Genomic DNA, 25,745 nt, shown 5'->3' with positions numbered 1-25,745 from the left:
AACCAATCCCCACTGCTAAAATACTAAGTACATGATCTACTGAGATGTATTATTTTCATACATATTTTGAAAGATAGCATTTGTACCATAATTACATTTGTCACAATTTTGACAAGTTGCTGTAGTTTAAGGTACAGAACGTAGTCTAGTATGCAGAATCTGAGTAACAGGGTTGTTTTTATCATTAATGAAGTATAGTACATGCTTGGAAAGTAGACTCTTGAGGCACACTTATAGTGTATTTGGTGAATGATTCAAAGAGATTCTATGCTAGTCTTGGGAACACAGATATGTGGTTATCTTTCAATATGGCTATATCTCTGGCTGGAAAATCATTGCCTACAAAATAACAAGGCCACACTATCAAGAAACCTGGATCACCACATAGTTTCTCCACCACTACTGTTACGCATGTCCCGATAGATTATGCACGGTCTCTTGAAAGGAATGAATTCTAAGTCTTAGAATTAAGTTGGATTTCTTCACATACCACTCAGATTTGAAGACTGTCTTAGAGTCAATACTTACCCTATATTGCTTAAACGAATGGGAGGGAGGAGGGGGCACATGATTTTTCTCTCTTAGGTAGATGCAAAGCTTCATTAATGTGATTAGAGTCTGAGTTTGCTGCTCTCTATTTGAGCTAGGCGAGACCAAAAAGACTGGTCTACAATCAACAACTAGTGAGAATGAGGCCTTGAACTCAGTGTAATACTACAAATACAGCTTGACCTTGCTTTGTATCCAAACAGTAACGAGCCTCACAGAGGAAACACATGGCAAAGTAGATAGGCATGTGAGGCCTCCATGGAGATTACTGCTGGTCACAACACAGCCCCCGTGGGGTGCAGAAGAGGCCTAAAACCATGGGCTCAATGCCTTTAATGAGCCTTTTCTGCCATTAGCAGGAGTGTCACCATGCCACTAATCAAGGTTCCACCCTATTATCACGTAAGAAAAGTCATCTTGGCCACAGTTACAGTCTTCTGTGTTCTATTTTTTACTACATCATTAGGCCTACCCACATGATTTCAAGGTACTTTCCCAGAACTGAAAGTTAGATGCGAGTTGGATAATCTACAAAACTGATTATCTTCCTATTAACAATCTACAATGAATTAAATGGTTTCTCTTCTTGAAATTTTTCTAATTTCTAAAAATTTTCTAAAAAACATATGTAAACATACATATGTAATTTTTAAAGGTATATATATATATATATGTATGTATATGTTTACGTTTAATGTTTCATGGTCTGGAAAAACAAAGCTTGAAAGAAAAAAATTTGGAACCATAAACAGATTTGTTAAATCTGTTTTTTTCCCCCTAGGGTAAGTGTGTAATCTGAAGAGAAACAGGGAACAGAGATACCGTGTCTAGTTTTAGCTCTGTCACTAGTTGAACAGTTGTATACCCTTAAACACAACTGCCTCTCTGAGTTTACATATAACTAAAGAAATTGTCACTTTTAACTCTAAAATTCTGGAATTTTTTTTTAATGTTTCTAACATACAAAAAAGGAACGCTGCACTAATTTTTTTTCTTTACAAAATGGCATGCTTTAAAACAACCCACAGGAACATCCTATTCTGCCCACTACAGACTTGGATTTCTCACTTATTCATTTAGAACTCTTTGTTGAATAACCACATTTCAGTTAACAGAACATTATAAATGTGAGGTGAGCGTGCCTGCTCAGGAGATTTGAGATGAAAAGTCTCATGGTAATCTTAATTCAATCACTTTTGTTCACAAGCATGATAAATTTTCTCGTTCATTCTGTTATCCCACAGCAGGAAATAACTAGACATGTAGTCGAGATTAAGTTAATCTCAACTTTATATTCTTCTAACATCATAGCCAATGCCAATAAGAAAATTAAATGCAATGAGTATTTTTATTTATACAGCTGTCTGTATTCATAATAGTTTCATCTACATTTATAAAACAGAATTCCCCAACTCTGAAAATCAAAAGTATGGAAATATTTTATTAGTTATTTTATTATAATAGATCATACTTATGTATGTATACAATATTTACTATTAAAATACAAGTAGTTTGTCAAATGTTTAAACATATAATAATGAATTAAAGCTTGGAAAAATTAGGGATGGTATTAAAACTTGGAATTCCATGTAGAAACAACATTCACTAAACTACATGTACTTTTATAGTTTTAGAGTTTTCTGGTTCTCTCCTTAAAAATGGCTTTCGTTATTTCTGGTATGTTAAGCTATATGGCCCACAATTCCAGTATAAAAACAAAAATCATATATATTAAGTTGATTTATTTATGTGGGTAGGTATGTAAAATCTTCACCGTGGTTCCATTCTAGTCCTAAATCTTTAGATGTGCTTTATGTCCTACTATCGGATTATTCTACCAAATTAAGTGAAATTAATTCTAAAACAAGCAATATAATTACAGAGTAGTGGCTCTTAATTCTGGTTTCATAGTATGCTCCTCATGGGATGTTTTAAAAATACCAACAGATATCAATGTCCAGACCTCATTCCTACATTCCTAAGAGATTCAGATTTTACTCTGTAGCTCCTCCCAGTCATGTAATTTTTTTTTTTTTTTTTGTAAAGTTCTCAGATGCTTTTGAAGAGCAGCCAAATTTGAGAATCAATCACAAAAAGGTTTAAACACTGGTTTGGAGTCAGACCACCTGACTTCTACTTCTATCTAGGCCTAACTGCATGACCCAGGAAAATGGTGATCCTTGTTTCCTGATCTGTAAAATGGGAATAACTATTGTTATGACAGCTACAAAATATATATATTTATATATATATAAAAGGACTAGGATAGTGCCTTAAACACAGTAAGGTCTCAATAAATATTACTATAATAGTAGACAAATCATTCTTAATTTGCAAATTAAAAAAGGTGAACTATTCAGAACTTAAATGTCTATACCTGTTCCACTCTCTCTTGGCAGAGAGAGTAACAGAAATGTCATTTTTAATAGATCTGCACAATCTAACTTTATTCAGGTACATGAAGATACGGTTTTGTGTCTGGTGGGAAGCAGAATGATACTTGGAGTATCAGATTCGCTGGTTTATGGCTGCCTAGCATGAACTTTGCCTTGAGTTCATGTCATAAGAATTTCATAAGTATTCACACTGAATTGATACCAATTTATAAATTAAGCAAATAAATTACAGTTGCTCCTTGTTCCTGGGCACTCATCTAAGTACAATGCTTCTTCCACAAACATAATCCTGATATGCAAAACAACATTGGTTATTTTTGTCTCTAAATCTGACTTGGAGTTGCTGGATTTGCTAACTACTTACTCTAAACCTGACTATCTGACATAGCAGTTAAAAATGAAAGCAAATCACTTTATTGAAGACAGACCTCAAACCAAAATATAGAATAAAATCATGATTCTTAGAAATCGCAATGGGAAAACTATTGAAAATAAATTTCAGATTACACAGAATATTTTATATCTTGAAAGCAATGAAAGTAAGGATCTCAAGATGATGATTCTGATACAATCTTATTTTTCATATTCTTGAACTTTTTAAATGGAAAAATTTCCAGGGCCAACAGTTTTCAAAAAACTGAAACATTGTTCATCTGCCCCTAAAGTATCCTACAGGGTGAAAAGGAATGAACACTTATAATAAAAGTTTAACTGTAATTTTAAATGCTCACTTAAATATTTAACGAGCACTTAACTATATGCAAAATAGAAGGCAAACAAAATGCTATAAAAGTCTTGTATTAGGTAAAACTCAGTACTTCCTCTTTTTTCCTCCAATTCTTGCTAAATGGAAATGGTATTAAAACATCTTCAGGCAAAAAGCAACATGGAACAGTAAGTTTATCATTATATTCACCGAAAAGCATGTTCCTTCTTTCATACTCACTGCTTACTAATGGTGGTAATCATTTCCTACGTGTTCCAAGCTGGAATGTTGTTTTGCATATCAGGATTATGTTTGTTAGAACTTTGCCTTTGTCCTCACCTGCCTTCTCCTCCCTCACCTCGTACATCTGATCAGACACCAAATGCTGCTGCTTCTCCTTCCATCCCTTTCTTCCAGTTCCTCCGCCTCTGCTACCCTTCCTTGTCTTTGCCCTGCCCCTGTGGTTTCCCAATGGAGGTGCACAAAACGATCTGCTGACATGCAGGGAGAAAATATTAGAACATTTATACATATTTATTTTCTATCCTTAAAAATAAGAAAAGAAGTTGTATTACCACATATTTACTTTGTGGGCTGAATTACACACATATATAATTTAGAAATACATGAATTTCTATTAGAGGCGCAGATTAAAAATTGCTGAAAAAGATGTGTAATAAATCAAGTTTGGAGACCACAGGACTAGACTACTAAAATAGCATCTTATCTTGTCCTCCTGCTGTCTCCCTCCACTTCTGTAGTTCCACCTGAGTTATGGTCTTTAAAGATAAAGCTAGTCATGTCCTAGAGCTGACAAAAAGATCTTTGCTTGATTATTCATTTCTCTTAGCAAGGTCTACAAGGCCCTTTATAAAACAGTGGCCTTGCTCCCTCTCCACTCTCACTGCTTTCTACTTCCTACCATTCACCCCTATGCTCCAGCCACACAATTTCTTACTGTTCTCCATATACCAGGCCCTTTCACAGGTCAATGCCTGTATAAAGGCTATTCTTCCTGTAAAGGCAGGAAAAAGTAGTATGAAGTTCCTATAGAAGATCTTTGTTGGAAACTAGACTGCAAAAAATTTACGAAAGTTACTTCTTTTCTCAGATCCTCAGATTCCCCACTCTTAAAATAATGACAGTATCCTTACTCATAGGACTGCAGTAATATTACAGGAGATAACAAAGATAAAATCACCTGAGCATATTTAGTCACCATAACAATCCTATGAGGCAAGTACCATACTTATTCCTAATTTACAGGTGAGGAAATTGAGCTACAGAGAGGCTGAGTAACTTGCCCAAGGACACATAATTAGGAAGTGGTAGAGCAAGGATTTAACCTGGCTGCTCTACCACAGTCAGATCGGCGTTCATTACTGTTATGCTATCTGCTTAAGTTTTGATCTATCTCAACTCTAGTGTCCTCCTCATTAGAGATATGAAGAGGTAACTAGGTGATCAAGTCCCTTTCAATCTAACATTCTATGCTTCTAATGAAAGTCTTACAGTTCAGGTAACAGTTGCATTGGGCCTGCCTTCTGTTAGACTCAGAGACACAGTGTAAACACTGGCCTCTACGCATCGACATTTTTTCTTAGAGGAACACAAAGATAATGGGGAGAAAATATTTCAATAAATCCCTCTTTCCTCTAGCCTGGTTAATAATCCATTTTCTCCCCAGTCATGATCAGAACAGGAGATAATATGGGTTTTAGCAAAATTACTTCCTTTCCCCTAATTTCAACAGGAAATTTGAATTTCATGGCGTCTTTCCCACCAAAGGCATATCACTAAGTTAGAATAATCTTTGCTTGGCTATATTGCTCTTATATTGTCTCCTTTTTTGGTGGTGATGTATATGTGTGTGGGAGATTATTACGCTCTTCTTAAACATTCAAAAGCCTAACACTTATAATTTAACATCTTAAAAAGATGCTAATGTTTTCAACACAGTTACAAAAATATATCCTTAAAGAATGTATGTGCCATGAAAAAAGATCTTAAAGGATATATTTTTGTAGCTGTGTTGAAAATTTTAGTATCTTTTTAAGATGTTAAAATGTCCACTCCATGCTAGACATTACTCTATTTCTGAGGATAAAGCGATAAGCAAAATAAAGTTACTTGATAAATATCTAACCACTATGCAGTACACCTTAAACTAATATAAAATAACACTGAATGTCAACTTGAATTAAAAAACAAAAAGTTACCTGGTCTTGCTGGAGCTTATATTCTGGTAAATAGACAATGGGAGATTAAGTGGAAGCTCTATGTGGCCATGTTAATGAATTTTGGTTTGCTTCTATTCTAGACACTGGGTTGTAACAGTTAGAACTGAGTTGTATACTTATTTGTTTTAAAGTATGAATGGTAACTCATCCAGAGCTAGCACAGCATCGGCCATTAGTACAATTGTGAACATTTTCTAAAAGAGGAGGAAAAGGCATTGAGCAGGTGTTTTCTATGTGCTGTTAAAATAGGAATATATCTAATTTTAGATGTTTTCCTGAAAAAGAGAAATGGGAAAGATGACCTTAGAGACATAACTCTAGAACATACCAATTTTTTTTTTTTAAACAGCAGATACTATTTATTTAAAATAAACTTATTGGGACAACATTGGTTAATAACATTATATATGTTTCAAGTGTACATTTCTATAATACATAATCTATATATTGCATTGTGTGTTCACCACTCAAAGTCTAGTCTCCTCTGTCATCATATATTTGACCCCCTTTACCCTCTTCAACCTCCAACCACCGCCCCCTTTCCCTCTGGGAACCACCATACTGTTGTCTGTGTTTATGCGTTTGTTTGTTTTGTTTGCTCCTTTGTTGCTTTAGAACAGATGAGTTTTAACCTGTGGGATGAGTCCTTTCTTGGAACTATATCTTGACACATTTTATAATTTTACCACCAAGAAGTTCTTCTAGGATAATAAGCATCTTAGAACCACATGGGGTGAATCATTTGATAGAGAAACAGATTCAGGCTCAAAAGCAAGGATTTGGTGTGGTGGCTAAAAGAATTATATCCAACATATCTACTGTCACAATATAAAATACAAAAAGAAAAGTATTACAAAATCGTGGCTGGTTAGGCTATTTAGGAGATTGAGGTTAAAGTATGGTAAGGATAAAGGTCAACAAGGACTGAGAAATGGAGTCCAAGAGATAAATGCAAATAGAGTTGAAATGTATGTAGAAAGAAACAATAAGATGTCAAAAAGTCACTTTCTAAAGTCTGCCTCAGTCAGTTCTAGACTCTGAAAAGACAATACTTTTTCCCCCTGCAACTAAGGGCTGCTCAGTCCTAACACTCAAAGTTTAGAAATATTAATATTTTAAGTTAAGTTACAGTATGAATTAAATAGGCTTTTATGCATTGGCCTTGGGAAACTCCATCCACATAACATACATTGTTCCTGTGGGAAAATATAGTTTAAGTTTCAAGTAACCAATGTATGGACTCTTGGAATACAACTCTCGGTAGTTGGCCTGAGTAGAACGGTTGAGTTGACTTCATGATTAGAATAATCAGTGTTTCCACTCTATCTTGCAAAATTGCAGAATTTTATAACAACTGTCTAAGTGAACTGTGCCAAAGATCAACTATAAGTGGCAGACTGAAGTCTAGATTTTGTGGCTTGCCCAGTATAAGTTTGGCTACCATCAAGGAATGCTGGCAGAGCTGCTAAAAGAACTAATATTTTGATGCTGCCATCTGTATTATATAAATGACTATTTTTCTCCCTTTCATTTTGGGCATGATAATGTGGAAAAATTTAGGCTAACTCTTATGGTATATTCTGAGGATGTCAAGATGACAGCTCTCATTCTGGATCCCTGAATTCTCCACACAGACCATAATGTAGGATCTGAGGCAGTCATTAGATTAGTTAACTGGGCAACTTTACACATGTGACCAGGATGGACGCCTTCAGTCTTTTGGTCACTGGAAAAACCTGTAAAAAAAAAAACTCACAAAAAACAAAATCTGAAAATAGTCTCTTCCTGGCTGGACCTTTCTCAATAGAGTGTTATCGTCCTGGCATTGCAACTGAAATAGTCAAAGAAAAAACCAATAGACTAATCAACTAAAATTCTTTTAGATGTCTCAAATTACATGATTCAAGGAAAAGGAAGAGGCAGAAATAATGTGAGCAAAGTCAGGAAAAGAATAAGTGTTTAAAAGACGAATATTAGAAGAATAATCAGCTCCTCAGCACATCTCCCATTAGAGTACATATTCACACTGGCTATCCCTCACCCCTCCTGTGCACACCTATTCCAGCAACTAAAGATGTCTGAATCAGCTATTCTATCACAGAACACATTTCTCTATAGCAACTACAGAATATATAGGTACTCCAAATCGATCCCAGTTGACTACAAAATTACAGTAATAATCATTTTTTCACAGTTAATAATGCAAACCTGTTAGAAATCCATAACTTCTACTTTTTTCTTTACTGGAAACATAAAGAATCAAAAGACCAAGTTATGCTTTATTGCGAAAAAATGCAAATTATAAGGTAGAATCGGTATCTTAAAAAAACAGAATTTATACTGTACATAGAAAAGTAATGAGCCAGAAACTATATAGTTCGAATGATACATGTAAGTTTCAGAAACTACAACACTGACAACTCCCTCTTTTGTACCTTTAGAATTCAGAACATATATGTATCAGTGTATTATTTATTTATATTACTATTACTCCCTATTAGACTAGATATTCCTTATAAACAGATATCACATCTTGTCCATTTCTATTTCTCCACCCTCTAGTAAGTATCTAACATACAGTAGATATTCAACTAATATTTCTTAAATAAACTAGAAGTACTAATTCAGTTGAAATATGTAAAACACCACTCCTGATCCTAAAATACATATGTATGTGTGTATATATACATAAATAAAAGAGATGCTATTTTAAGTTTCTCTTCACAAAGATGGTAGTTGATCTGTACAAGAAACAGAAACTTCACGTTTTAATAGGTCACACATTTTCCCAGGGAACAGTAATATCAGCCTGATCTTCATCGTAAAGCAATGTTTCAAACCTAAATATGGTAGATACTATGGGAGATACATTAAGAAACTCAAGTCACGAGGTCTTAAATCTGAAACTGAAGTAGTCCCGTAGAAAACAGAAAAATGTCTTAAATGATTCTGAGATTTCCATAATTTCTAAAGAGATTTTTAAAATAAATCACTATTAGCCATACCCAACAACACATAGTGAGTTTTTACTAGGTACCAAGGGTTGTGCTAAGCCCTTTGCCACAATATTTCATTTAACCCCAGGAATGATATGAGGTAGGTATTATCACTCAATTGTACTAAGAAATATATTTTTTAACTATTAGGAAAAACTATTTGCCTTAGAGATGATCAGAACCAATGTTCTCATTTTGTATTTTTTAAAAAATCCAAAAAGAACAGAAGAAAGAAAAGACATTTGTGTTATCAGGTGGATGACTAGTATGGAATAAAAGGGCATAGAGGAAAATACATGAAGACAGGCAATCTTAGGAAAAGGTCTAATTTGTCTAAGAATTCAGATTACACAATCTCAAAAAGACATCTGCATTCCCATGTTCACTGTAGCATTATTCACAACAGCAAAGATGTGGAACGACCTAAGTGTCCACTGACAGATGAATGGATAAAGAAAATATACAATAGAATATTATTCATTCACAAAAAAGGAGGAAACCCTGCCATTTGCAACAACATGGATAGACCTTGAGGGCATTATGTTAAGTGAAATAAGTCACACAGAGAACTGTATGATCTCATTTATATGTGAAATCTTAAAAACACTGAACTCATAGAAACAGAGTAGGGAGGTGGCTGCCAGGGGCTGAGGAAATGGGTGGATGTTGGTTGAGGGTACAAACTTTCAGTTTTAAGATAAATGAGTTCTGGGGATCTAATGCACAGCATGTTGACTGCAGTTAACAATACTGTGTTGTATACTTGCAAGCTGCTATGAGAGTAGAGCTTTTATGCTCTCATGGTAGCAACAACAAAATGGTAATTATGAGGTGATAAATGTGTTAATCAACCTTATGTGGTAAACATTTCAAAGTATATACAGGTATCAAGTCATCACATTGTACATCTTAAACTTACACGATGTTCTATGTCAATTAAATCTTAATAAAACTGGAAAAAAAATTCAAATTATTAGATAATTGACAGAATTAGGCCAGAGAGGGAAGTTTTGGCTAAGTTGTAGAGAAAAAGTAAATAGTTTGCATTTTTCCTGAAGAGCCTGGGGAGCTAACAGGGATTAATAATGATGATTATTTCTACCACAGCAGCTACCATTTATTGAATCCTTGAGAATTAATGCAAGTTTTATGCCCAAAACTTTATAGGACTCAAGTCCATTTCTGTGTGTCGCAGCCAGTGAGGAACTTAAATCTGATATTTTAGTGTCGAAAAGACCTTGCAGGAGAGCGACATGAATATACCTTCTCATTATAAAACATTATAAATCTTCAGGAAAAAGATATTAAAAACATATACTATTTTAAACTTAGAATCTAAGTGAAAACCTCTTTTGAACTGCAGAAACCACACATTTATCTGCCTCATGGAATACAGTGACTTAGAAGCCCTGAAGGCAATCTCACAACCAGTTAACCAGAATGGAACTCGTCTGTCAGCTTAATACATTTCTTTTTTGGTTCAGTGTCTTTCAATTATCCACAGTATTAAACTTAGAAGCAAACAAAACTCCAGAATTAACTGCCTCAACCTACTATCACTGTTATTTTTACTTTTCATTTTAAACCAATTACTAATAAGCAGCAAAAGTAGTCAATCTGCAGTGCACTTCTCTCTTCTACTGGTATAACAAAGAATACGGGTTTTGGAATCGATCAGAACTGTTTGGCCATTTATCACCCGTGTGGCCCCAAACAAGTTACTATTATTTAACATTTCCATTTACCTTCAAAACAAACGTTCCTACCACAAGCAAGGCGTTTTCTTGTTTGTTTTACTGAGAAACATTCATAGTAAAATGATGTGAGGGAGGGACTAAAGGTATTCGCTCTGGTAGGATGCCTCAGTGAAATGAAAGTTTCCTAGTCTGACGTTCTACAAAATAGAGACTCCCCACTTATGATGAGAAGCAAAGAGATGCCTAAGGTACTATACTGCCTTCAACACACCTTAATGGTGTAAGGGCGTTCACAGGCTTTCAATAATGAAGGGGTGAAAAGAAAGGGGAGAACTGTTGAGATCCACTCACAGAAATAGGAACAGAGGACAAAATCCAAAGTAGCTTCCACGTACACCACAGCAGAGAGTTAGGCATAATGATGAACAAAAGAAACCAGACACAAAAGAATCCACACTATACCATTCCATTTCTATGAAATTCAGTAACAGAGGAAAACTAGTTTATGGTGATAGAAATTAGAATAGTGTTTACTTCCAGGTAGGGAGGGGAAGGATACTGCCTGGGAAGTGGGGTGAGGGAGCATTCTGGGGTGCTAAAAATGTTCTGTATATTGATCTAGGTAGTGGTTTCATTGACTGCATACACATGTAAAAATTCACTGGGCTGAGCACTTAAGATCTAGGTACTTTACTTGTAAAAATTCTCCCAAATAAAACAAATTAAGGGGCGTGGGGGTCAAATCAGGACATAGACCTATGATCTATTTCTCTATGGTGAGAAGCAGTAAATGTGTTATAAAAAAAGTTCAGTGTTTCTTTGAAAGTAGCTGGGAAGGTGGGAGCTGGGCAATCTTCGTTGCCTTCTGTGTCTAGGTCTAAGGTGGCCAGAAACTGAAAAAAGAGAGTGGTGGTTGCCACGGGCCCGACACCAGGACAGGAAAACACAGGGAACAAGAGCAACAAAAATCCCAGAGGTTCTGCCCTCTTACTTGTGTTTAATAATTGATGTATATACCATAATATAATCCCTGATGTCCTATAGGTACTCATTAAACTTTATCTACTTGGTTAAAAATATACTCATTGATCCAACAGCAGTTTTAGAAATCACTTCCTCCCAAATCGATTTGATTATGAAATCTAACTTTAGGCATGTGAAATATAAACTCTACCATAACCATCTTTAGTTCTGGAAGATACCAAGGAAAAACCTGTGTGTTATGTGATGTGAAGCTGTACACACTCTATTTCATAGCTTTCATTAGCTCTTAGAACCATGCGCTGTGCTTCTCTGACACATTTATGGAAGATGTTTGTAAGAGTCACAAAGAAGGGGGTATATGAAACCAATGAACAAACAAACCTAGATTAACCAGTCCTTTACAATCCCACTGTTCAACAAAAGAAAAAAAAGATGATGTAATGATCTAAGACAAAGAAAGTAAAATGAGCAAGGCCCTACGACAAACCCTCTAAGTGGATGATTTCATTCTTACCTTTATCACGATCATAGAGTAGATCTTCTGTGGAGCAAGGGCTGCCATCCTGGGATTCCGGGGGGCAGAAGGGAGAGACGCAGGGGGAATGACTGCTGCAGCTGCTGCTGCGCTCTTGGACAGAGGGGGTCTGAGTGTCGATGCTGCGAGTGCTGCTGCTCCGGTAGTGAGCCGGCAGTGGGGCTCTCCGACCGTCCGGTATATCCAATGGCTGGAAGAGGAATCGCCATTAAACATGCGAACGGCAGTGCACACATCTGATTCATACAGAGAACACGTGGCACTTCCTTTGACTTCATATTCTATTACTAGCATCACCATAATTGATTCTTCAGAGAATAAAGATATCAATCTTGCGCCCTAAGTTCATTTCTGCCATGTTACCTTTATTGAAGGAAAAATTTATTTTAAATCCCAAAACGGTTAGGTTTTAAAATACTAAGGATAAATTGTCTTAAAAACTAATTGTCTGTCCTTATTCGTAGGTTAGCACTTCCCATGATACTCTTCGAGGACAGGGGCTTCTTTTAATACTGTAACCGCTAACACCAAGCACTGTGTCTGACACACAGACATCCAATAGATATATGCTGAATGAATTCACCGACCTGCTCAAGAAATCACTTTGACTTGCTAGTAAAAGTGAAATCTCATATTCACAGGTATGAAAGTTTGTTCGTTCTTTCTTAAGTCTGACAGCTAGAAACCCAAAATCTCTAATAAAATGAGTTTTATTCTATTAGCATTCAATGAAGGACATTAACATAACTCAGAACAATTCTACTAATGTGGTATCCACCTGAGAAGGACTACTACTAATTTTGTCAGTGCCAATGCACTGTTCTGAGTGGCATGAAAAAGAAATAGACACGAAACTATAATCACAGAATCATATATTTTGAATCTGATAAGACCTTAAAGCTCATTAGTCTAATGTCTTCACAAATAAAGGACCTATATAGTTCAGAGCACGTGGTGACATGGCTAATTAAATGGCATCAGAGCTTCTGCACTAGTAAACTCTTTCTGCTCTGCTTCTGCTGTAAGGATAGCTCTTACTCCACTTTCCTCATCTGTGTGCCAAAAAAGGTCAAAAAATAAAATTCTATATACGTAAAATATTTTGTTATTGTGTAGACAACACTGTAATGCTAGGAAAAAGAATCAGTTTACTCTAAATTTTATTTACAACTTATTTTCACTATTTATTGCTCTTACTCTGAGCTTTGTCATTTCAGAATTTTTAGAAACACTGTCAGAGAGAAAATGGAATAAGAAAATGAGGCAAGGTTCAAAATGTATTTTTCCCCTTACAACAAACAACTTAAGTGACTTTACTGAAATAAAAACTTCATTTATGCAAAACTATGCCATCTTCACAACCTGACAATGACTACTCTACTGTAGGAGAATACATTATAAAATTTTAGTTCATTTTGTAAATCAATTGAAAAAGTAAAACTTTTAATTTAGGAAAGAAATATTCTTAAAGAAATATTACTTTATTTTTTACAACTTTTTCTCTTATTTAACTAAATTTAGGTTTTAATTACGACTCTACTAAGTAATCTCAGAAGGAACAATGAATAAATCATTGGTGCAGGTTTTTTTTTTTTGAACAAGACTGTATGATGTTCAGTATAAGATGTGTGAGGTTTTCAGGGCAACCCATAAAGAAATATCATTTTAGAAAATATATTTGAGAGTTTCATGACAAGAGATATTTCTTAAAACTTAGATATGTTTAAATCAATAAAAATGTTACTGTATTAAAAGTGTCAATATTGGCATCAGGAAAAGAATAATGTACCAATTGGTAGCTAAAAAAGTTTTTAAGAATTAGAGCTATCTTTTAGTCATGTCTTATTTGATAAACACGATCTTTCTGTATTCACATTTCTTAATCTGTAACTGGTAATATATGTTAATTTCCTTAACCAACTTTTGTTCTCTTTGGGAAGGGGGTTATAAGAATTAGAAGAATGAAACGGACTTTAGAAATCTATATATTTACATAAAATAATAATGGGAAATACAAAGGCTTAGAACATTGATATATTTAACAAGACAAGACAGTTTTCTTTTTTTAGCTACTGGAAGATTCCTTACTGGTGACATTTTAATTTATTAAAACTGAGGCACACTTAATCATAAATCTAAAAATTCTAAACATTAATATTTTAGTTATAAGTGTGGTTACCCCAGAATAACTTTAAAATGGCTACTATGAAATTAGAATATGACTTATTTAAAAGCAGAGCTGTTAGCAAGCTTTATATTCTAGCAGTTATGCTTTCCAGTTCTAAAGGAATCAGAAAATGTATGACTGATTTTCTCATCCTCAAAAAATTAGACGAATTTCACTTCCTTATATTACTGTTCTTAAATATTACTTAATGTAAATAAGGAAACATTTTAACTGTAAATAGCTAAGAGATGGCATAATTTCCAAATGGTTCTCTTATAGCATAAATAAATATAAAATAAAAATTTAACAGGAAATGTCTAGGGAGAGTAAAAAGGCACAGCATTTGGGAGGGTAATTTTAGCAATATTTATCAAAATTTAAAATGTACAAATCCTTTGACCCAGAAATTTCACTGCCAGGAAATTGTTTGCAAGAGTACAATGTTTTCTAAAGCACTTCTTGTGATGACAAAAAAATCTGAAAACAATCCAAAAACTCATCAATAGAGGACTTCTAAATTATGGTACATCCATATGATGATTCACTATATATCAGCATACACACACACACAACCACATAACATATCGGGTAAGATATACAGGAAACTATAAATAATGCTCATATCTGCTAAGCAATACTGAGAGTGGAAAGGAAGTTTTATTTTTTTATTTTATAAATGTAAAATTGAACAGATTGGATTTTGAGATTAACTCTAAGTAAGTTATAAAATCTACATATTATTAGATATCAGATAAATATTTGACATAAATTAAATATTTTAGTTCCAAAAAAATTTTTGAGATAATTAAGTCAAAGGCTACTTGATGGTTTCTTCTGTTGAGTATAGCTTTAAAATGTGGTCAAATACAGGTTAACAGGTAGTACTGTCTAGATTTCTTTTCTGGAATATAGGTATTTATAAAGTATTTTTGATTAGTTTAAAAAGAATTAAAGACCTAAATACAAGAGAAAGCTAAAAAAACAAAAGAATAAATCACTGTGTCCTTAGATTAGGCAATGGTTTCTTAGATATGTCTCCAAAAGTACTAATAGCAAAAAGGAAATCAGACTTTATCAAAACTAAAAATGTGCTTCAAAGAACATCATTAAGAAAGTGAAAAGGCAACTCAAAGGATTGGGAGATATTTTCCAATAATATAACTAAAAAGGGACTTTCATCAGAAAATAAAGAACTTTTACAATTTGATAATAAAAATACAAATAAACCAATTTTAAAGTAGGGCAAGGAATATAAACAATTTTCCAAAGAAGATACACAAATGGCCAACAGCACATGAAAAGATGCTTCATATCATTAGCCATCAGTAAATGTCTAGCAACACCATGATGAGAAACCACTGCATGCCCACCAGGACGGCTATACTCAAAGAGACAGATGGAGAAATTCGAACCGTCATATACTGCTGGTGGGAATGTAAAAGAGTGTGCAGTGCAATCACTTTGGAAAACAGTCAGGCAGTTTCTCAGAAGGTTAAACAGAGTTACCACACCAGCAATTCCACTCCATCCCAAGAGAGATGAAAACATTCTGTTTGCACAAAAACTACATATAAATTTCAGGGCAGCATTATTCATAATAGCCCAAAAGTAAAAACAATACAAATGTTCAGCAACTGATGACTGAATAAATAAGATCCGTACACAATCGAGTGTTATTTGGCAATAAAAATGAAGTATTTACACATGTTAAAACATAGGTGAAACTTAAAAACATTATGCTAAGTGAAAAAAGCCAGTTACAAAAGGCCATATGTTGCATGATTCCATTTCTATAAAATGTCTGGAACAGGCAAATCCGTAGACAGAGAAGGTACATTAGTGGTTGCCTAGGGCTGGGGCCACTGGAGGAAAATTGAGGGGTGACTGCTAAAGGGTATGGAGTTTTTTTGAGGGTGATGAAAACGCTGTAAAATCAATTGTGATGGTTGTAAAACTCTGTGAAGATATTAAAAGCCACTCAACTGTACACTTTAAACAGGTAAACTGTACGGTATGTGAATTATACTAATAAAGCTGTTATCAAAAAAAGAGCTTTGAGACAGTTCACAATATTAAAGAAAAAAGAGGATTCGAACATCCCATGTAACCTTACCTTGGACACTTCCTCCTTCCCATTATTTTCTTTAATGAATACCTTTTCTAACTCAGGACTTATTCCTTCTACATTGCAGGGCACACGTGAAACAGACGATTTTGGCACTGATATATTTGACAGAGGCATAGGGACGGATCTTGATCCTGCAGCCTACAAAACAAAAGACAAGATGGTATCAAATTATTTGTGGTTGAAGAAATCAAAACTAAAGAGCATGGTAAATTTGAAAATAGAAACTCAAATGAGCAGAGTTATTTGGACATTTCAAATACAATATAAATTCAGATATACATACATAAATTCAAGTTCTAAAGTAAGGAAGTACAGTAAAAATCAGAGTCAAAACAATCCTTTATACAAGTGTATACATATAGTTATATAATGTGTACACTTTTCCAGGAGAATGGCAGACAGAATCTTCTGCACTGTTTAACTTTTTTCTCTTTTTTATTTTTACTGAAAAAGCATAGTTGAAACTGTGTAAGTTCAGCGTATCATGTGATGCTATGGTATAGCTCTGTGTGTTTCCAACACTGTGACAATTACCTCCAAGACTTTTTCATTTCCATTTTTTCAATCATTTAAGAAAACCTTTTGGATTACTAAGTAATATGGCGACAATACCATGTTAAATTCAACAACACTCACTTAGCTTTTAGGTTGTTTTCAGAAGTCCCTTGGAAGAGTTCTCAAAAATTAACCACCTCTCATAGCTGCCATGAGGGCACCAACAAGTGTAAGACAAGCCTTTTGATATGCAAGGAACTTACACAACAGAAAGAAATAAGGAAAATAAAGATGAACAAGGTACAAATAAAAACAATATATGTAGGATCGCTATCTTATTCTGAATGATCAAAGTTGATGTATATGATTCATGATGAGGTAGACTGCTAATCTCTGACACATGAATAATACTCCTATACTAAGTGCTGTGCTCCTGCCATCCGTGAACGCCTACCCGTGAATGTGCTTTGTCTCTTATTGATGCATGAGCTTTATTCACATTAAAGTTGTCACTCATCATACATTTGCTGTTTACTTTAGTATCACACCTATCTTTCTTTCAGTACTTTCTTATATTAAAATACTTAACTCATCATGATTTATTTTTGTGTATGGTGTGAGGTAGTATTTTTTCCCCACATAGTAATGAAACTGCCCCAACATTTCTTTATGGATTTTATATATGATTTCCTTGAGCTGTTAGCTGATAAACCCTATATGGAGCTCTGTTTTAATTTCTATAATTTTATAGTATATTTTGCTTTCTTGTAGGGAAAGCCTTCTCAAATGTTGTTTTCTATTAACTGGCATTACTTTTCCATATGACCTCTGAAAACATCTTTTCAAGTAATAAAACAATTATTTTAAAATTTCCATTAGAACTCGATTTGTACATTAACATTAATTTTGGGAAAATTACTGTTTAAAAAATACTGAGACCCCTGTGCATGAAAGTGTTAAGATTTCTCATTTATGTATCTATTTTAAATTTTACATCTTTAATAAAGTCTCATAGTTTGCATATTCAAGTTTAATTCTAGGCATATTATATTTTCCATTATTTATACTAACATGTTATTGCAAGTTGTGACATAATTAAGAAATATGTATTTGGTTTCTGCTCCTGGCTCCTGATACAAAGTTCTTAAAATTCTTGTAATTTCCCGAGTGACAGGAACAAGAGCCTTTTGTTATAATAAGGCAATTCTTGGTGGGTTCCTGGACAGCTTCAGAATGGGGGCTAGTCACCAGAAAGGCCAAGCTATGATTAGAAGCCTGGAACTGTCATCTCCACCCCTCATCCTCTGGGGAGGGGAGAGGGGTTGGAGACTGAGTTAATGGTGGATCATGCCTATGTGATGAAGCCTCCATAAAAATCCCCAAATCTCTATGGGCTCAGAGAGCTTCCAGGTTGGTGAACACATGTCCATGTCCACGTGCCAGAAGGGTGGTGTACTCTAACTCCATGGAGACAGAGCTCCTGCACTCGAGACATTTCCAGACTCGGCCCGATGTCCCCCCTTCATCTGGCTATTCATCTGTATCCTTTATAATATCCTTTAAAATAAACCAATAAATGTGTTTCCTTGAGTTCTGTGAGCCATTACAGCAAATTACTGAACCGGAAGATGGGGTTATGGAAGTCACTTCTGTGGTCAGAAGTACAGATGACAACCTGGGACCTGCAAATGGCATCTGCAGGCGAGGGCAGTCTTGTGGGGCTGAGCCCCTAACCTGCGGGGTCTGTGCTAACTCCAGGTATGTAGTATTATAATTGAACTGTAGGACATTCATTGGTGTCTGCAGAGTTGGAGAACTGGCTGGTGTGGAAAAAAACCCCACACATTTGGTGCTAGAAGTGTTATAAGTGGATGGTACAGTAGTTTACCTTTACTAGTATAAGAGAAAAGTACGGATTTTTATGTTTATATTTTACCTAATCATCTCATTAAGTTCTTGGTTTTTCCTTTTTACTATAAAAATTATAATCATAATTAAACAGAACAGCATAATGAACCTTTCAGGTACACATCCTCCAGCTTCAAAAACTATCAACATTTGCCAATCTTATTTTATCTAAACATTCTTTTTTTTCTGTTCTTGGAGTATTTTAAAGCACATTCTAGACTTTGCATTTCACCTATGAATAAGCTCAGTATGTATAGTAAAAGTTAAGGATTTTTACACGTTACCATAATGCCAAAAAGTTCAGTGTAAATTCGAACAAGTATATGGTCTTTTTTGTTAAGTCAACGAGTCAACAGATCTACTATAAATGCATTGCGGTCTTAACAGAAAAGGTTCTTGAAATAAAGTAAGAATAATATATTAATTCTATCAGATTAAGAAGAAAAAGGAAGGCATATGTGAATTTTCACTTGAAGTTTCTAAGGCTTGATTGCTCATTGCATATTTGTTTTACAGCTCTGATGACGTGCAAATGGCATACAATAAAATCCTCCCATTTTATGTATGCAGTTCACTAAGCTTTGTAAATATATATAGTCATCCAATTATGAGTATGATCAAAATTTAGAACCCTGAGGCCTCTCTAAAGTCAATTCCTACCCCTAACACTTTCTGTCTCTATGATTTTGCTTTTTTGAGAATTTAACATAACAAATCATACAGTAAGCAGCCTTTTGCTCCTTACTTCTTTCACTTGGCAAGCTTTTGAGATTCAACCTTGTATCAGTGGCTCCTTCTGTTTTACTGCTAAATAGTATCACGTTGTAAGGATGTATGAAATGTTGTTTATCTGTTCACTCGCTGATGGATATTTATTTCCATTTTTGACTCTTATGAATAATACCTTCATGAACACTAATGTACAAGTCTTTGTGTGAACATGCCATGTTTATTCCTCGTGGACAGATACCAAAGAGTGGAACTGCTAGGCTACATGGTCAGAACATTTAACTTTTTAAGAAAATGCCAAACTGTTCTCCAAAGTGGCTGTAACATTTTGTGTTCCCAGCAATGTGTGGCTGTTCTAGTTGTTCCACATCCTCAACAACACTTGGTATTGTCAGTATCTTCCACTTTAGCTATCTTACTATCAGTTATAATAGTTTAGTTCATTCACTTTGATTTTTTAATATGCAATATCATATACAACTAGTGATAACAATTATTTCTTTTTCTCATTGTGCTGTCTAGAGCCTCTATACAACTAGCAAATAACATCAATAATTACAGACATCTATGACTTGATTTTTATTATAACAGAAATGCTTCCAATATTTTTTTATTGGTAGAATCTCACTTAACTACATTTGCAGTTAGTCACATTAGAAAGTGTCTTATTTTTAAATGTTTTTGTCACATATGAACACAGTTTTTATCAAGTATTTTTCAGATCTATTTTGACCTTCTGATGCAATGAACTAACCTACTACATTTCCTAATGTTGAATCATCCTTACATTTGTGAAACAACTCCTAATTGGACTTGTTTATATGCACTACTCGGGTTTATTTAATTTACTAAAATTTATATCAACATTTATAAGTTAATTTGGTCTAGACATGCCCTTCCCAAATTTTGTTCCATGGGATGTATTAGTTTCTGTGTGTGGGGGGGACCCCAACAAAACTGTAATCCTCCATTTCTTCATATGTAAAGTAGGGACAAAATATATAAGGATAACAGAGATAGAAGGGTTAAGGTTAGGAAGACTAAATGAGATAATGCCTATAGTTGCTTAATAAGTAAATGAGCTAGGATTTCAGTCCAGGCCAGTACTGATCATCCTTGAGACCACTACACTCTTATATCTGTTATTAAAAGATTACACATATAGCTAAAACAAAACAGAAAACAAAACAAAAAACTTCTTATGCAATTTAACAAACAGTAGTAATTTAGTAAAGCTAGAGATTTAAATGAACTTTTTAAATCCTAAAATGATGGATTCTCTTTTTATAATGAACCCTCTAAAAGGAATTATTCGAATATGAACAAGAAGTTAGCCCACCTGAGTATGACTGATTGCTATATGGTTGCCATGGAGAGGTGACTGCCGATCTTTCTCCTTACTGTGCCGACTACTCTGTTTACTACGTTGTAGCTGCTGCCTCAGTTTGGCAATCTGCTTTGGAGAGAGCAGAAAAGAAGCACGAAGAGAAGAAAAGTGATTACCAATTTTAAGTACTTACTTCTTTAATTTTTGGATATTAATAAATTAACTTCTCAAAGGTTTCGAGAGGATAGTATTTCACTACGATGATTTATTCTTCCAAGTTTCTATGATTAAGACTATTGAAAATAAATAAATATAAGCTACAAATGCCTCACTTGTACAATTTAAATAATACTGTTGGTAAATACACAGACTAAATTTCCCCAGATTATTTCAGATTTTACGTTTGTAACACCAGAAATATCTTCAACTACTTTTTGTAAGGTGAAAACTAGTATTTCACATGCATTTGATTAAAGTCAAACCCACTCTCTTAATATAAGGACAGTATTAGCTCCTAAGTTCCCATTTATATAAATAAAATCTATTTGGTTTATCAATTACTAATCACTTTAAAATTGTAGATCTCAGTGGTAAGGAAAATCAAAGCATTTAGTATTAATAATTAATTACTACTTAATATGTTACTATATATTACTCTTTAGTCATACAACTTATTTTTCAGCTTTATTAAGATATAATTTACATAAACATCCTGTAAGTTTAAGGTATACAACCTGTTGATATATTTGCTACATTTATATATTAGAAAATAATACCACAAAAGCATTAGCTAACACCTCCATCTCATCACATAATTACAATTTGTGTGCGTGTGCGTGCGTGCGTGTGTGTGTGTGTGTGTGTGTGTGATTTGAGATTTACTCTTAGCAATTTTCAAATATGTAATACAATATTACTATAATGAAAAGGCTCTACATTAGATCCCCAGAACTTATTCATCTTATAACTGGAAGTATTTAGCCTTTGAACAACCACCATTCCCTCCACCCTCCAGCCCCTGGCAATCACCACTCTACTAGTTCTATGAGTTTGGCTTTTTAGGTCCCACATAAAATTGAGATCATACAGTATCTGTTTCTCTATCAGACTTATTTCACTTAGCATAATGCCCTCAAGGTTCATTCATGTTGTAAATGGCAGGATTTCCTCCTTTCTCGTGGCTGAATAATATTCTTTATCCATTCATCCATTGACAGACACTTGGCTAGAATAACACAACTTTTAGAAACAAATATAACTTAGAGTTTATTCTCCTAAGTGGTATGGTAACACTCACAAGTTTAAGAGAAAAGTCATTTACTATAATATGGCTTAGAAGTCATTAAACTACTAATATATTTTAGGTGATGTATAATCACTTAAAGTGTGCTAGACCAGGAGTAAAATATTCCTGAGCATTTTAAAGGGAATCATTAGCAGTCTGGGGGAAGTTATTTAATATTGGTATTACTTCTCTTATAGAAAAGATGAGATCAATTAACAGTAATTTCTTAAAAAACTATATATAAGGAGCCCAGTTTTATGTCACCTATTAGGCAAAGTATAAATACAAAGTCAAGTCTCTGAAATATATTGATTCCTTCAAAGAGATAAAGCAACGTATTTTAATATTAGCTAAATGTTTACCTTGAATAACCAATAGCAATAAAAAGCAAAACAGACAGTTGTTATTAAAGCTTATAAATGTTCAAGCGAAAAAGTATATAGGTTGCTTGGGAAACTAACTTTTACCTGTGGCAAATAAAAGATAAACAGCACAGAAGGAAATAAAGCACCTAAACAAAGGAATAATTTATATCCTTTCTTTTATATCGAGATCTTTTGATTCCTGTAGTCTTTTAAAGCTCCTCGTAGCTTACAGAGCTCTCGTATAACATCCTTGCAAAGATATACAAATAAGATTATCTATGTTATTATTTGTGTTCCTGTGCTCTGTTGTAATTACATAACTTTCTTCTAGAGAACATTAATTTTCGTGAGAAAAAAATAAAAATTAGTAAGTAATTATTATAAATTGAGACAGATTATTCTTTATGATAAAAATAAACAGAATTTCAAATTGTACAAGTCATTTAATTAGGATAGAGGTATAAAATTAAGTGTTTTCAGAGTATTAATGATGTTTAGTGGTATTTCAAAAATAGCAAGAGCTTTTATATAGAAGAGCCCATAATGCTTAGAGATTAATCAAGGCAATTTGTACTTCTTCATTTTTAAAATATCTTTAAAAATAAACAAATGAAAATAAAGGCCTTTGAAACATCAAAACAAGACAAAACTTTTTGTTCTGAACAGCTTTAACAAACCTCTGAAAACAAAAAGTCTGCATCATGGTATGCATCTTACTTGGCTTGGACTATCAATTTAATATGCACTCTTATGGTTTTCACACAATACTATTTATCTTTGGAATATAAGTTATGCTCCTATTTATTTTTCAGTAGTGATTAGGGTAAAAGTGAAGCTCATCTTCCTAGATATATATACTCAGAACATTAGAAATTTTCGTCAAGAACTATGTAAAATGAAGAAAGACACCATAAATCCTCCTTTGCTTCAGAATACGGGAGGTTCCTGTGTTAAGTACAACACATTCAGAAGAGAGGCAGATCTCCGTAACAACTGCAAATGCTCTCACCTTCCACAGCTTTTACTTAGAATTTCCTTTCTCTTTTCCCTTGGCCATCCAAAGCCATCACTTCTTCCTTACCTTGGTACCACTGGAGAGTAGACACAAATGTGTCCTCTGGGAAGAAGATACAAAAGGAAACTGTAATCTCCACCTCCCCACACACCCCTCCCACCACATTCACAGCTCTAAACCTCTGTGTAAGAGTGGCTCTCGAAAGCCCACACTCCTTCGCATCACAGAGAAACTCTCAGTCCTCACGTTGGTGGGCCTACCCACCCTGGTTACGATGTTGAAATGACCACACCACTTTCCTTTAAAAAAGGAACACTAAGTCACAATGACTGGATTTTTAAAACTAAAATATAGATGACTCTTACTTCGTGTTTCTAAATATATATTAGCTATTCTGTGACCTTAAGAAAAAAATTAAGCATCAAGCTTGACAGTATTACACTAAAGTGAAATAAGACAAAGAAAGACAAACACTGTATGATCTCATTTATAGGCAGAACCTAAAAAAAAAATACAGAAATGGAGAGCAGATTGGTGGTTGCCAGAGGTGGAGTAGGGGGCAGGAAATGGGTGAATATGGTTAAAGGGTATAAACTTCCAGTTATAAGATGAATAAACTCTGGGGACAATGTACAGCATGGTGACTATAGTTAACGATATTACACTGCATATTTGAAATTGCTAAGAGAATAGATCTTCAAAGTTCTCACTACACACAAAAATAGTATGTAAGGCCATGAATGTGTAACTAACCTTTTTGTGGTGACGATCTGATATATACATAAAATAATTACATTGTATATCTTAAACTTATACAATGTTACATGTCAATTATACTTTACTAAGTTTTAAGGAAAAACAAGGAAGAGAGAGGAGCCATCTTTTAACCATGAAAGGGAACCCAAACATGTGAGCTGCAAACTCTTAAAAAGTTTGGGAATAAGTGACTTGGAGTCACGAAGAAGAAATAATAATTGTAGACAGAAGGATTAGCATAAATACTCACAAAGGATGACTAAACCATTGTGGAATTAGATAAAGAAAAATCGGGCCCTGATCCCACTTAAAATCTGAGAACAAGGAACACATTTTATTATAAATTTTTGGAAACTCGATAACATGCCCTTGTTTGCTATTTTTATCCTGTTAGTTTCCCCTACTATTGTGAACATTTAAAAACAAAATAAAACAATACTAAACTCTTAGTCTCACAGGACTGGTTGAGTATTTTTGCCTCAAGTACTGAAAGGGAGGGAAGTATTTCTCAGAATGAACTCTATTCCACGGTAGGCCAGGGCAATGAGAAATCTCAACCTAAAAGGACTAAGTGGTAGCAGTAGGAAGGGAAGCAGCACCCTGGAGCTTTTAGAATAAAAGAAAAAAAATTAAAAGAGAGCTAGCTCAAGATCAGGAAGTAGTCTGCCACTTGCTTTTTTTTTGAAGGCCACATTCTTTTTTTTATTAAATTCATTGGGGGTGACATTGGTTAATAAAATTATATAGGTTTCAAGTATACAGTTCATTAATACATAATATCCATGTTGTATTGTGTTTGCCACCCAAAGTTAAGTTTCTGTTACCTTATATTTGTATAAGGTGCTTTTATGTGAATGAGGTCTATTTTTCAATAAAAGCATATGAGATAGGTACTATTATTATCACTGTCTTATATGTGAAGAAATTGACAGGTAGAAAGGTTAAAAAGCTTGCTAAAAGTCACACAGAGTGACGTCGGAAGCATGACAGCTCAATGAATAGCCATTAGTTCTTTAGGGTCTCTCCTGGTCTCTCCCCTTGAAGTTATAACAAGAAGAAAAGCGATAATTCAAGAAAGAATTGCCTGCTCAACTCTTAAAAGTCATACCGTTAAGTGGTGAAATAAATATTTAAACTTAGGAAGTGGAATTCCCATCTGCCATGTTAACCACTATTCTGTATTGCCTAAAGAATCAAGTTCATAACTCACAAGGAGATAAATCTTACAAAAAGTGCAGACATATAAATGGGAATGAAAATTTTGGCAACAGCTGAAATAAGACAAAAACAACAACAACAACAACAACAACAACAACAAAAAACCCCGAACTATTACTAAAGATATTAACTTAACAAATTTTTCTGAAAATGTAGTTTGAGAAGTCATGAATCGCAAGCTGTTATTCACTTTTATATGAAAAAATGAAATATGTGAAAAATTTAGTGCTTATACAGATTGTCTCAAAA

The 25,745-nt window shown here is 34.2% G+C and overlaps 1 protein-coding gene across 5 annotated transcripts in view; it reads right to left on the bottom strand.

Moving 5' to 3' along the window:
• The window catches only part of GLCCI1 (glucocorticoid induced 1), a 91,932-nt gene that overhangs the window by 5,096 nt on the left and 61,091 nt on the right, over positions 1–25,745 (bottom strand). For 3 of the 5 annotated variants that reach the window (XM_039862203.1, XM_039862227.1, XM_039862218.1), the window contains 3 exons: positions 20,870–20,986; positions 16,384–16,536; positions 12,083–12,293 (listed from right to left, as the gene is read on the bottom strand). In XM_039862203.1, the coding sequence (XP_039718137.1) occupies positions 12,083–12,293; positions 16,384–16,536; positions 20,870–20,986 (481 nt within the window). The remainder of the gene's footprint in view (positions 1–12,082; positions 12,294–16,383; positions 16,537–20,869; positions 20,987–25,745) is intronic. The other 2 variants (XM_039862195.1, XM_039862208.1) reach the window with 1 other exon arrangement.

Source organism: Pteropus medius, unplaced genomic scaffold (genome assembly GCF_902729225.1).
Source record: "Pteropus medius unplaced genomic scaffold, Ma_sr-lr_union100, whole genome shotgun sequence".
NCBI lineage: Eukaryota > Metazoa > Chordata > Mammalia > Chiroptera > Pteropodidae > Pteropus > Pteropus medius.
This window is presented reverse-complemented; position numbering and strand designations above follow the sequence as displayed.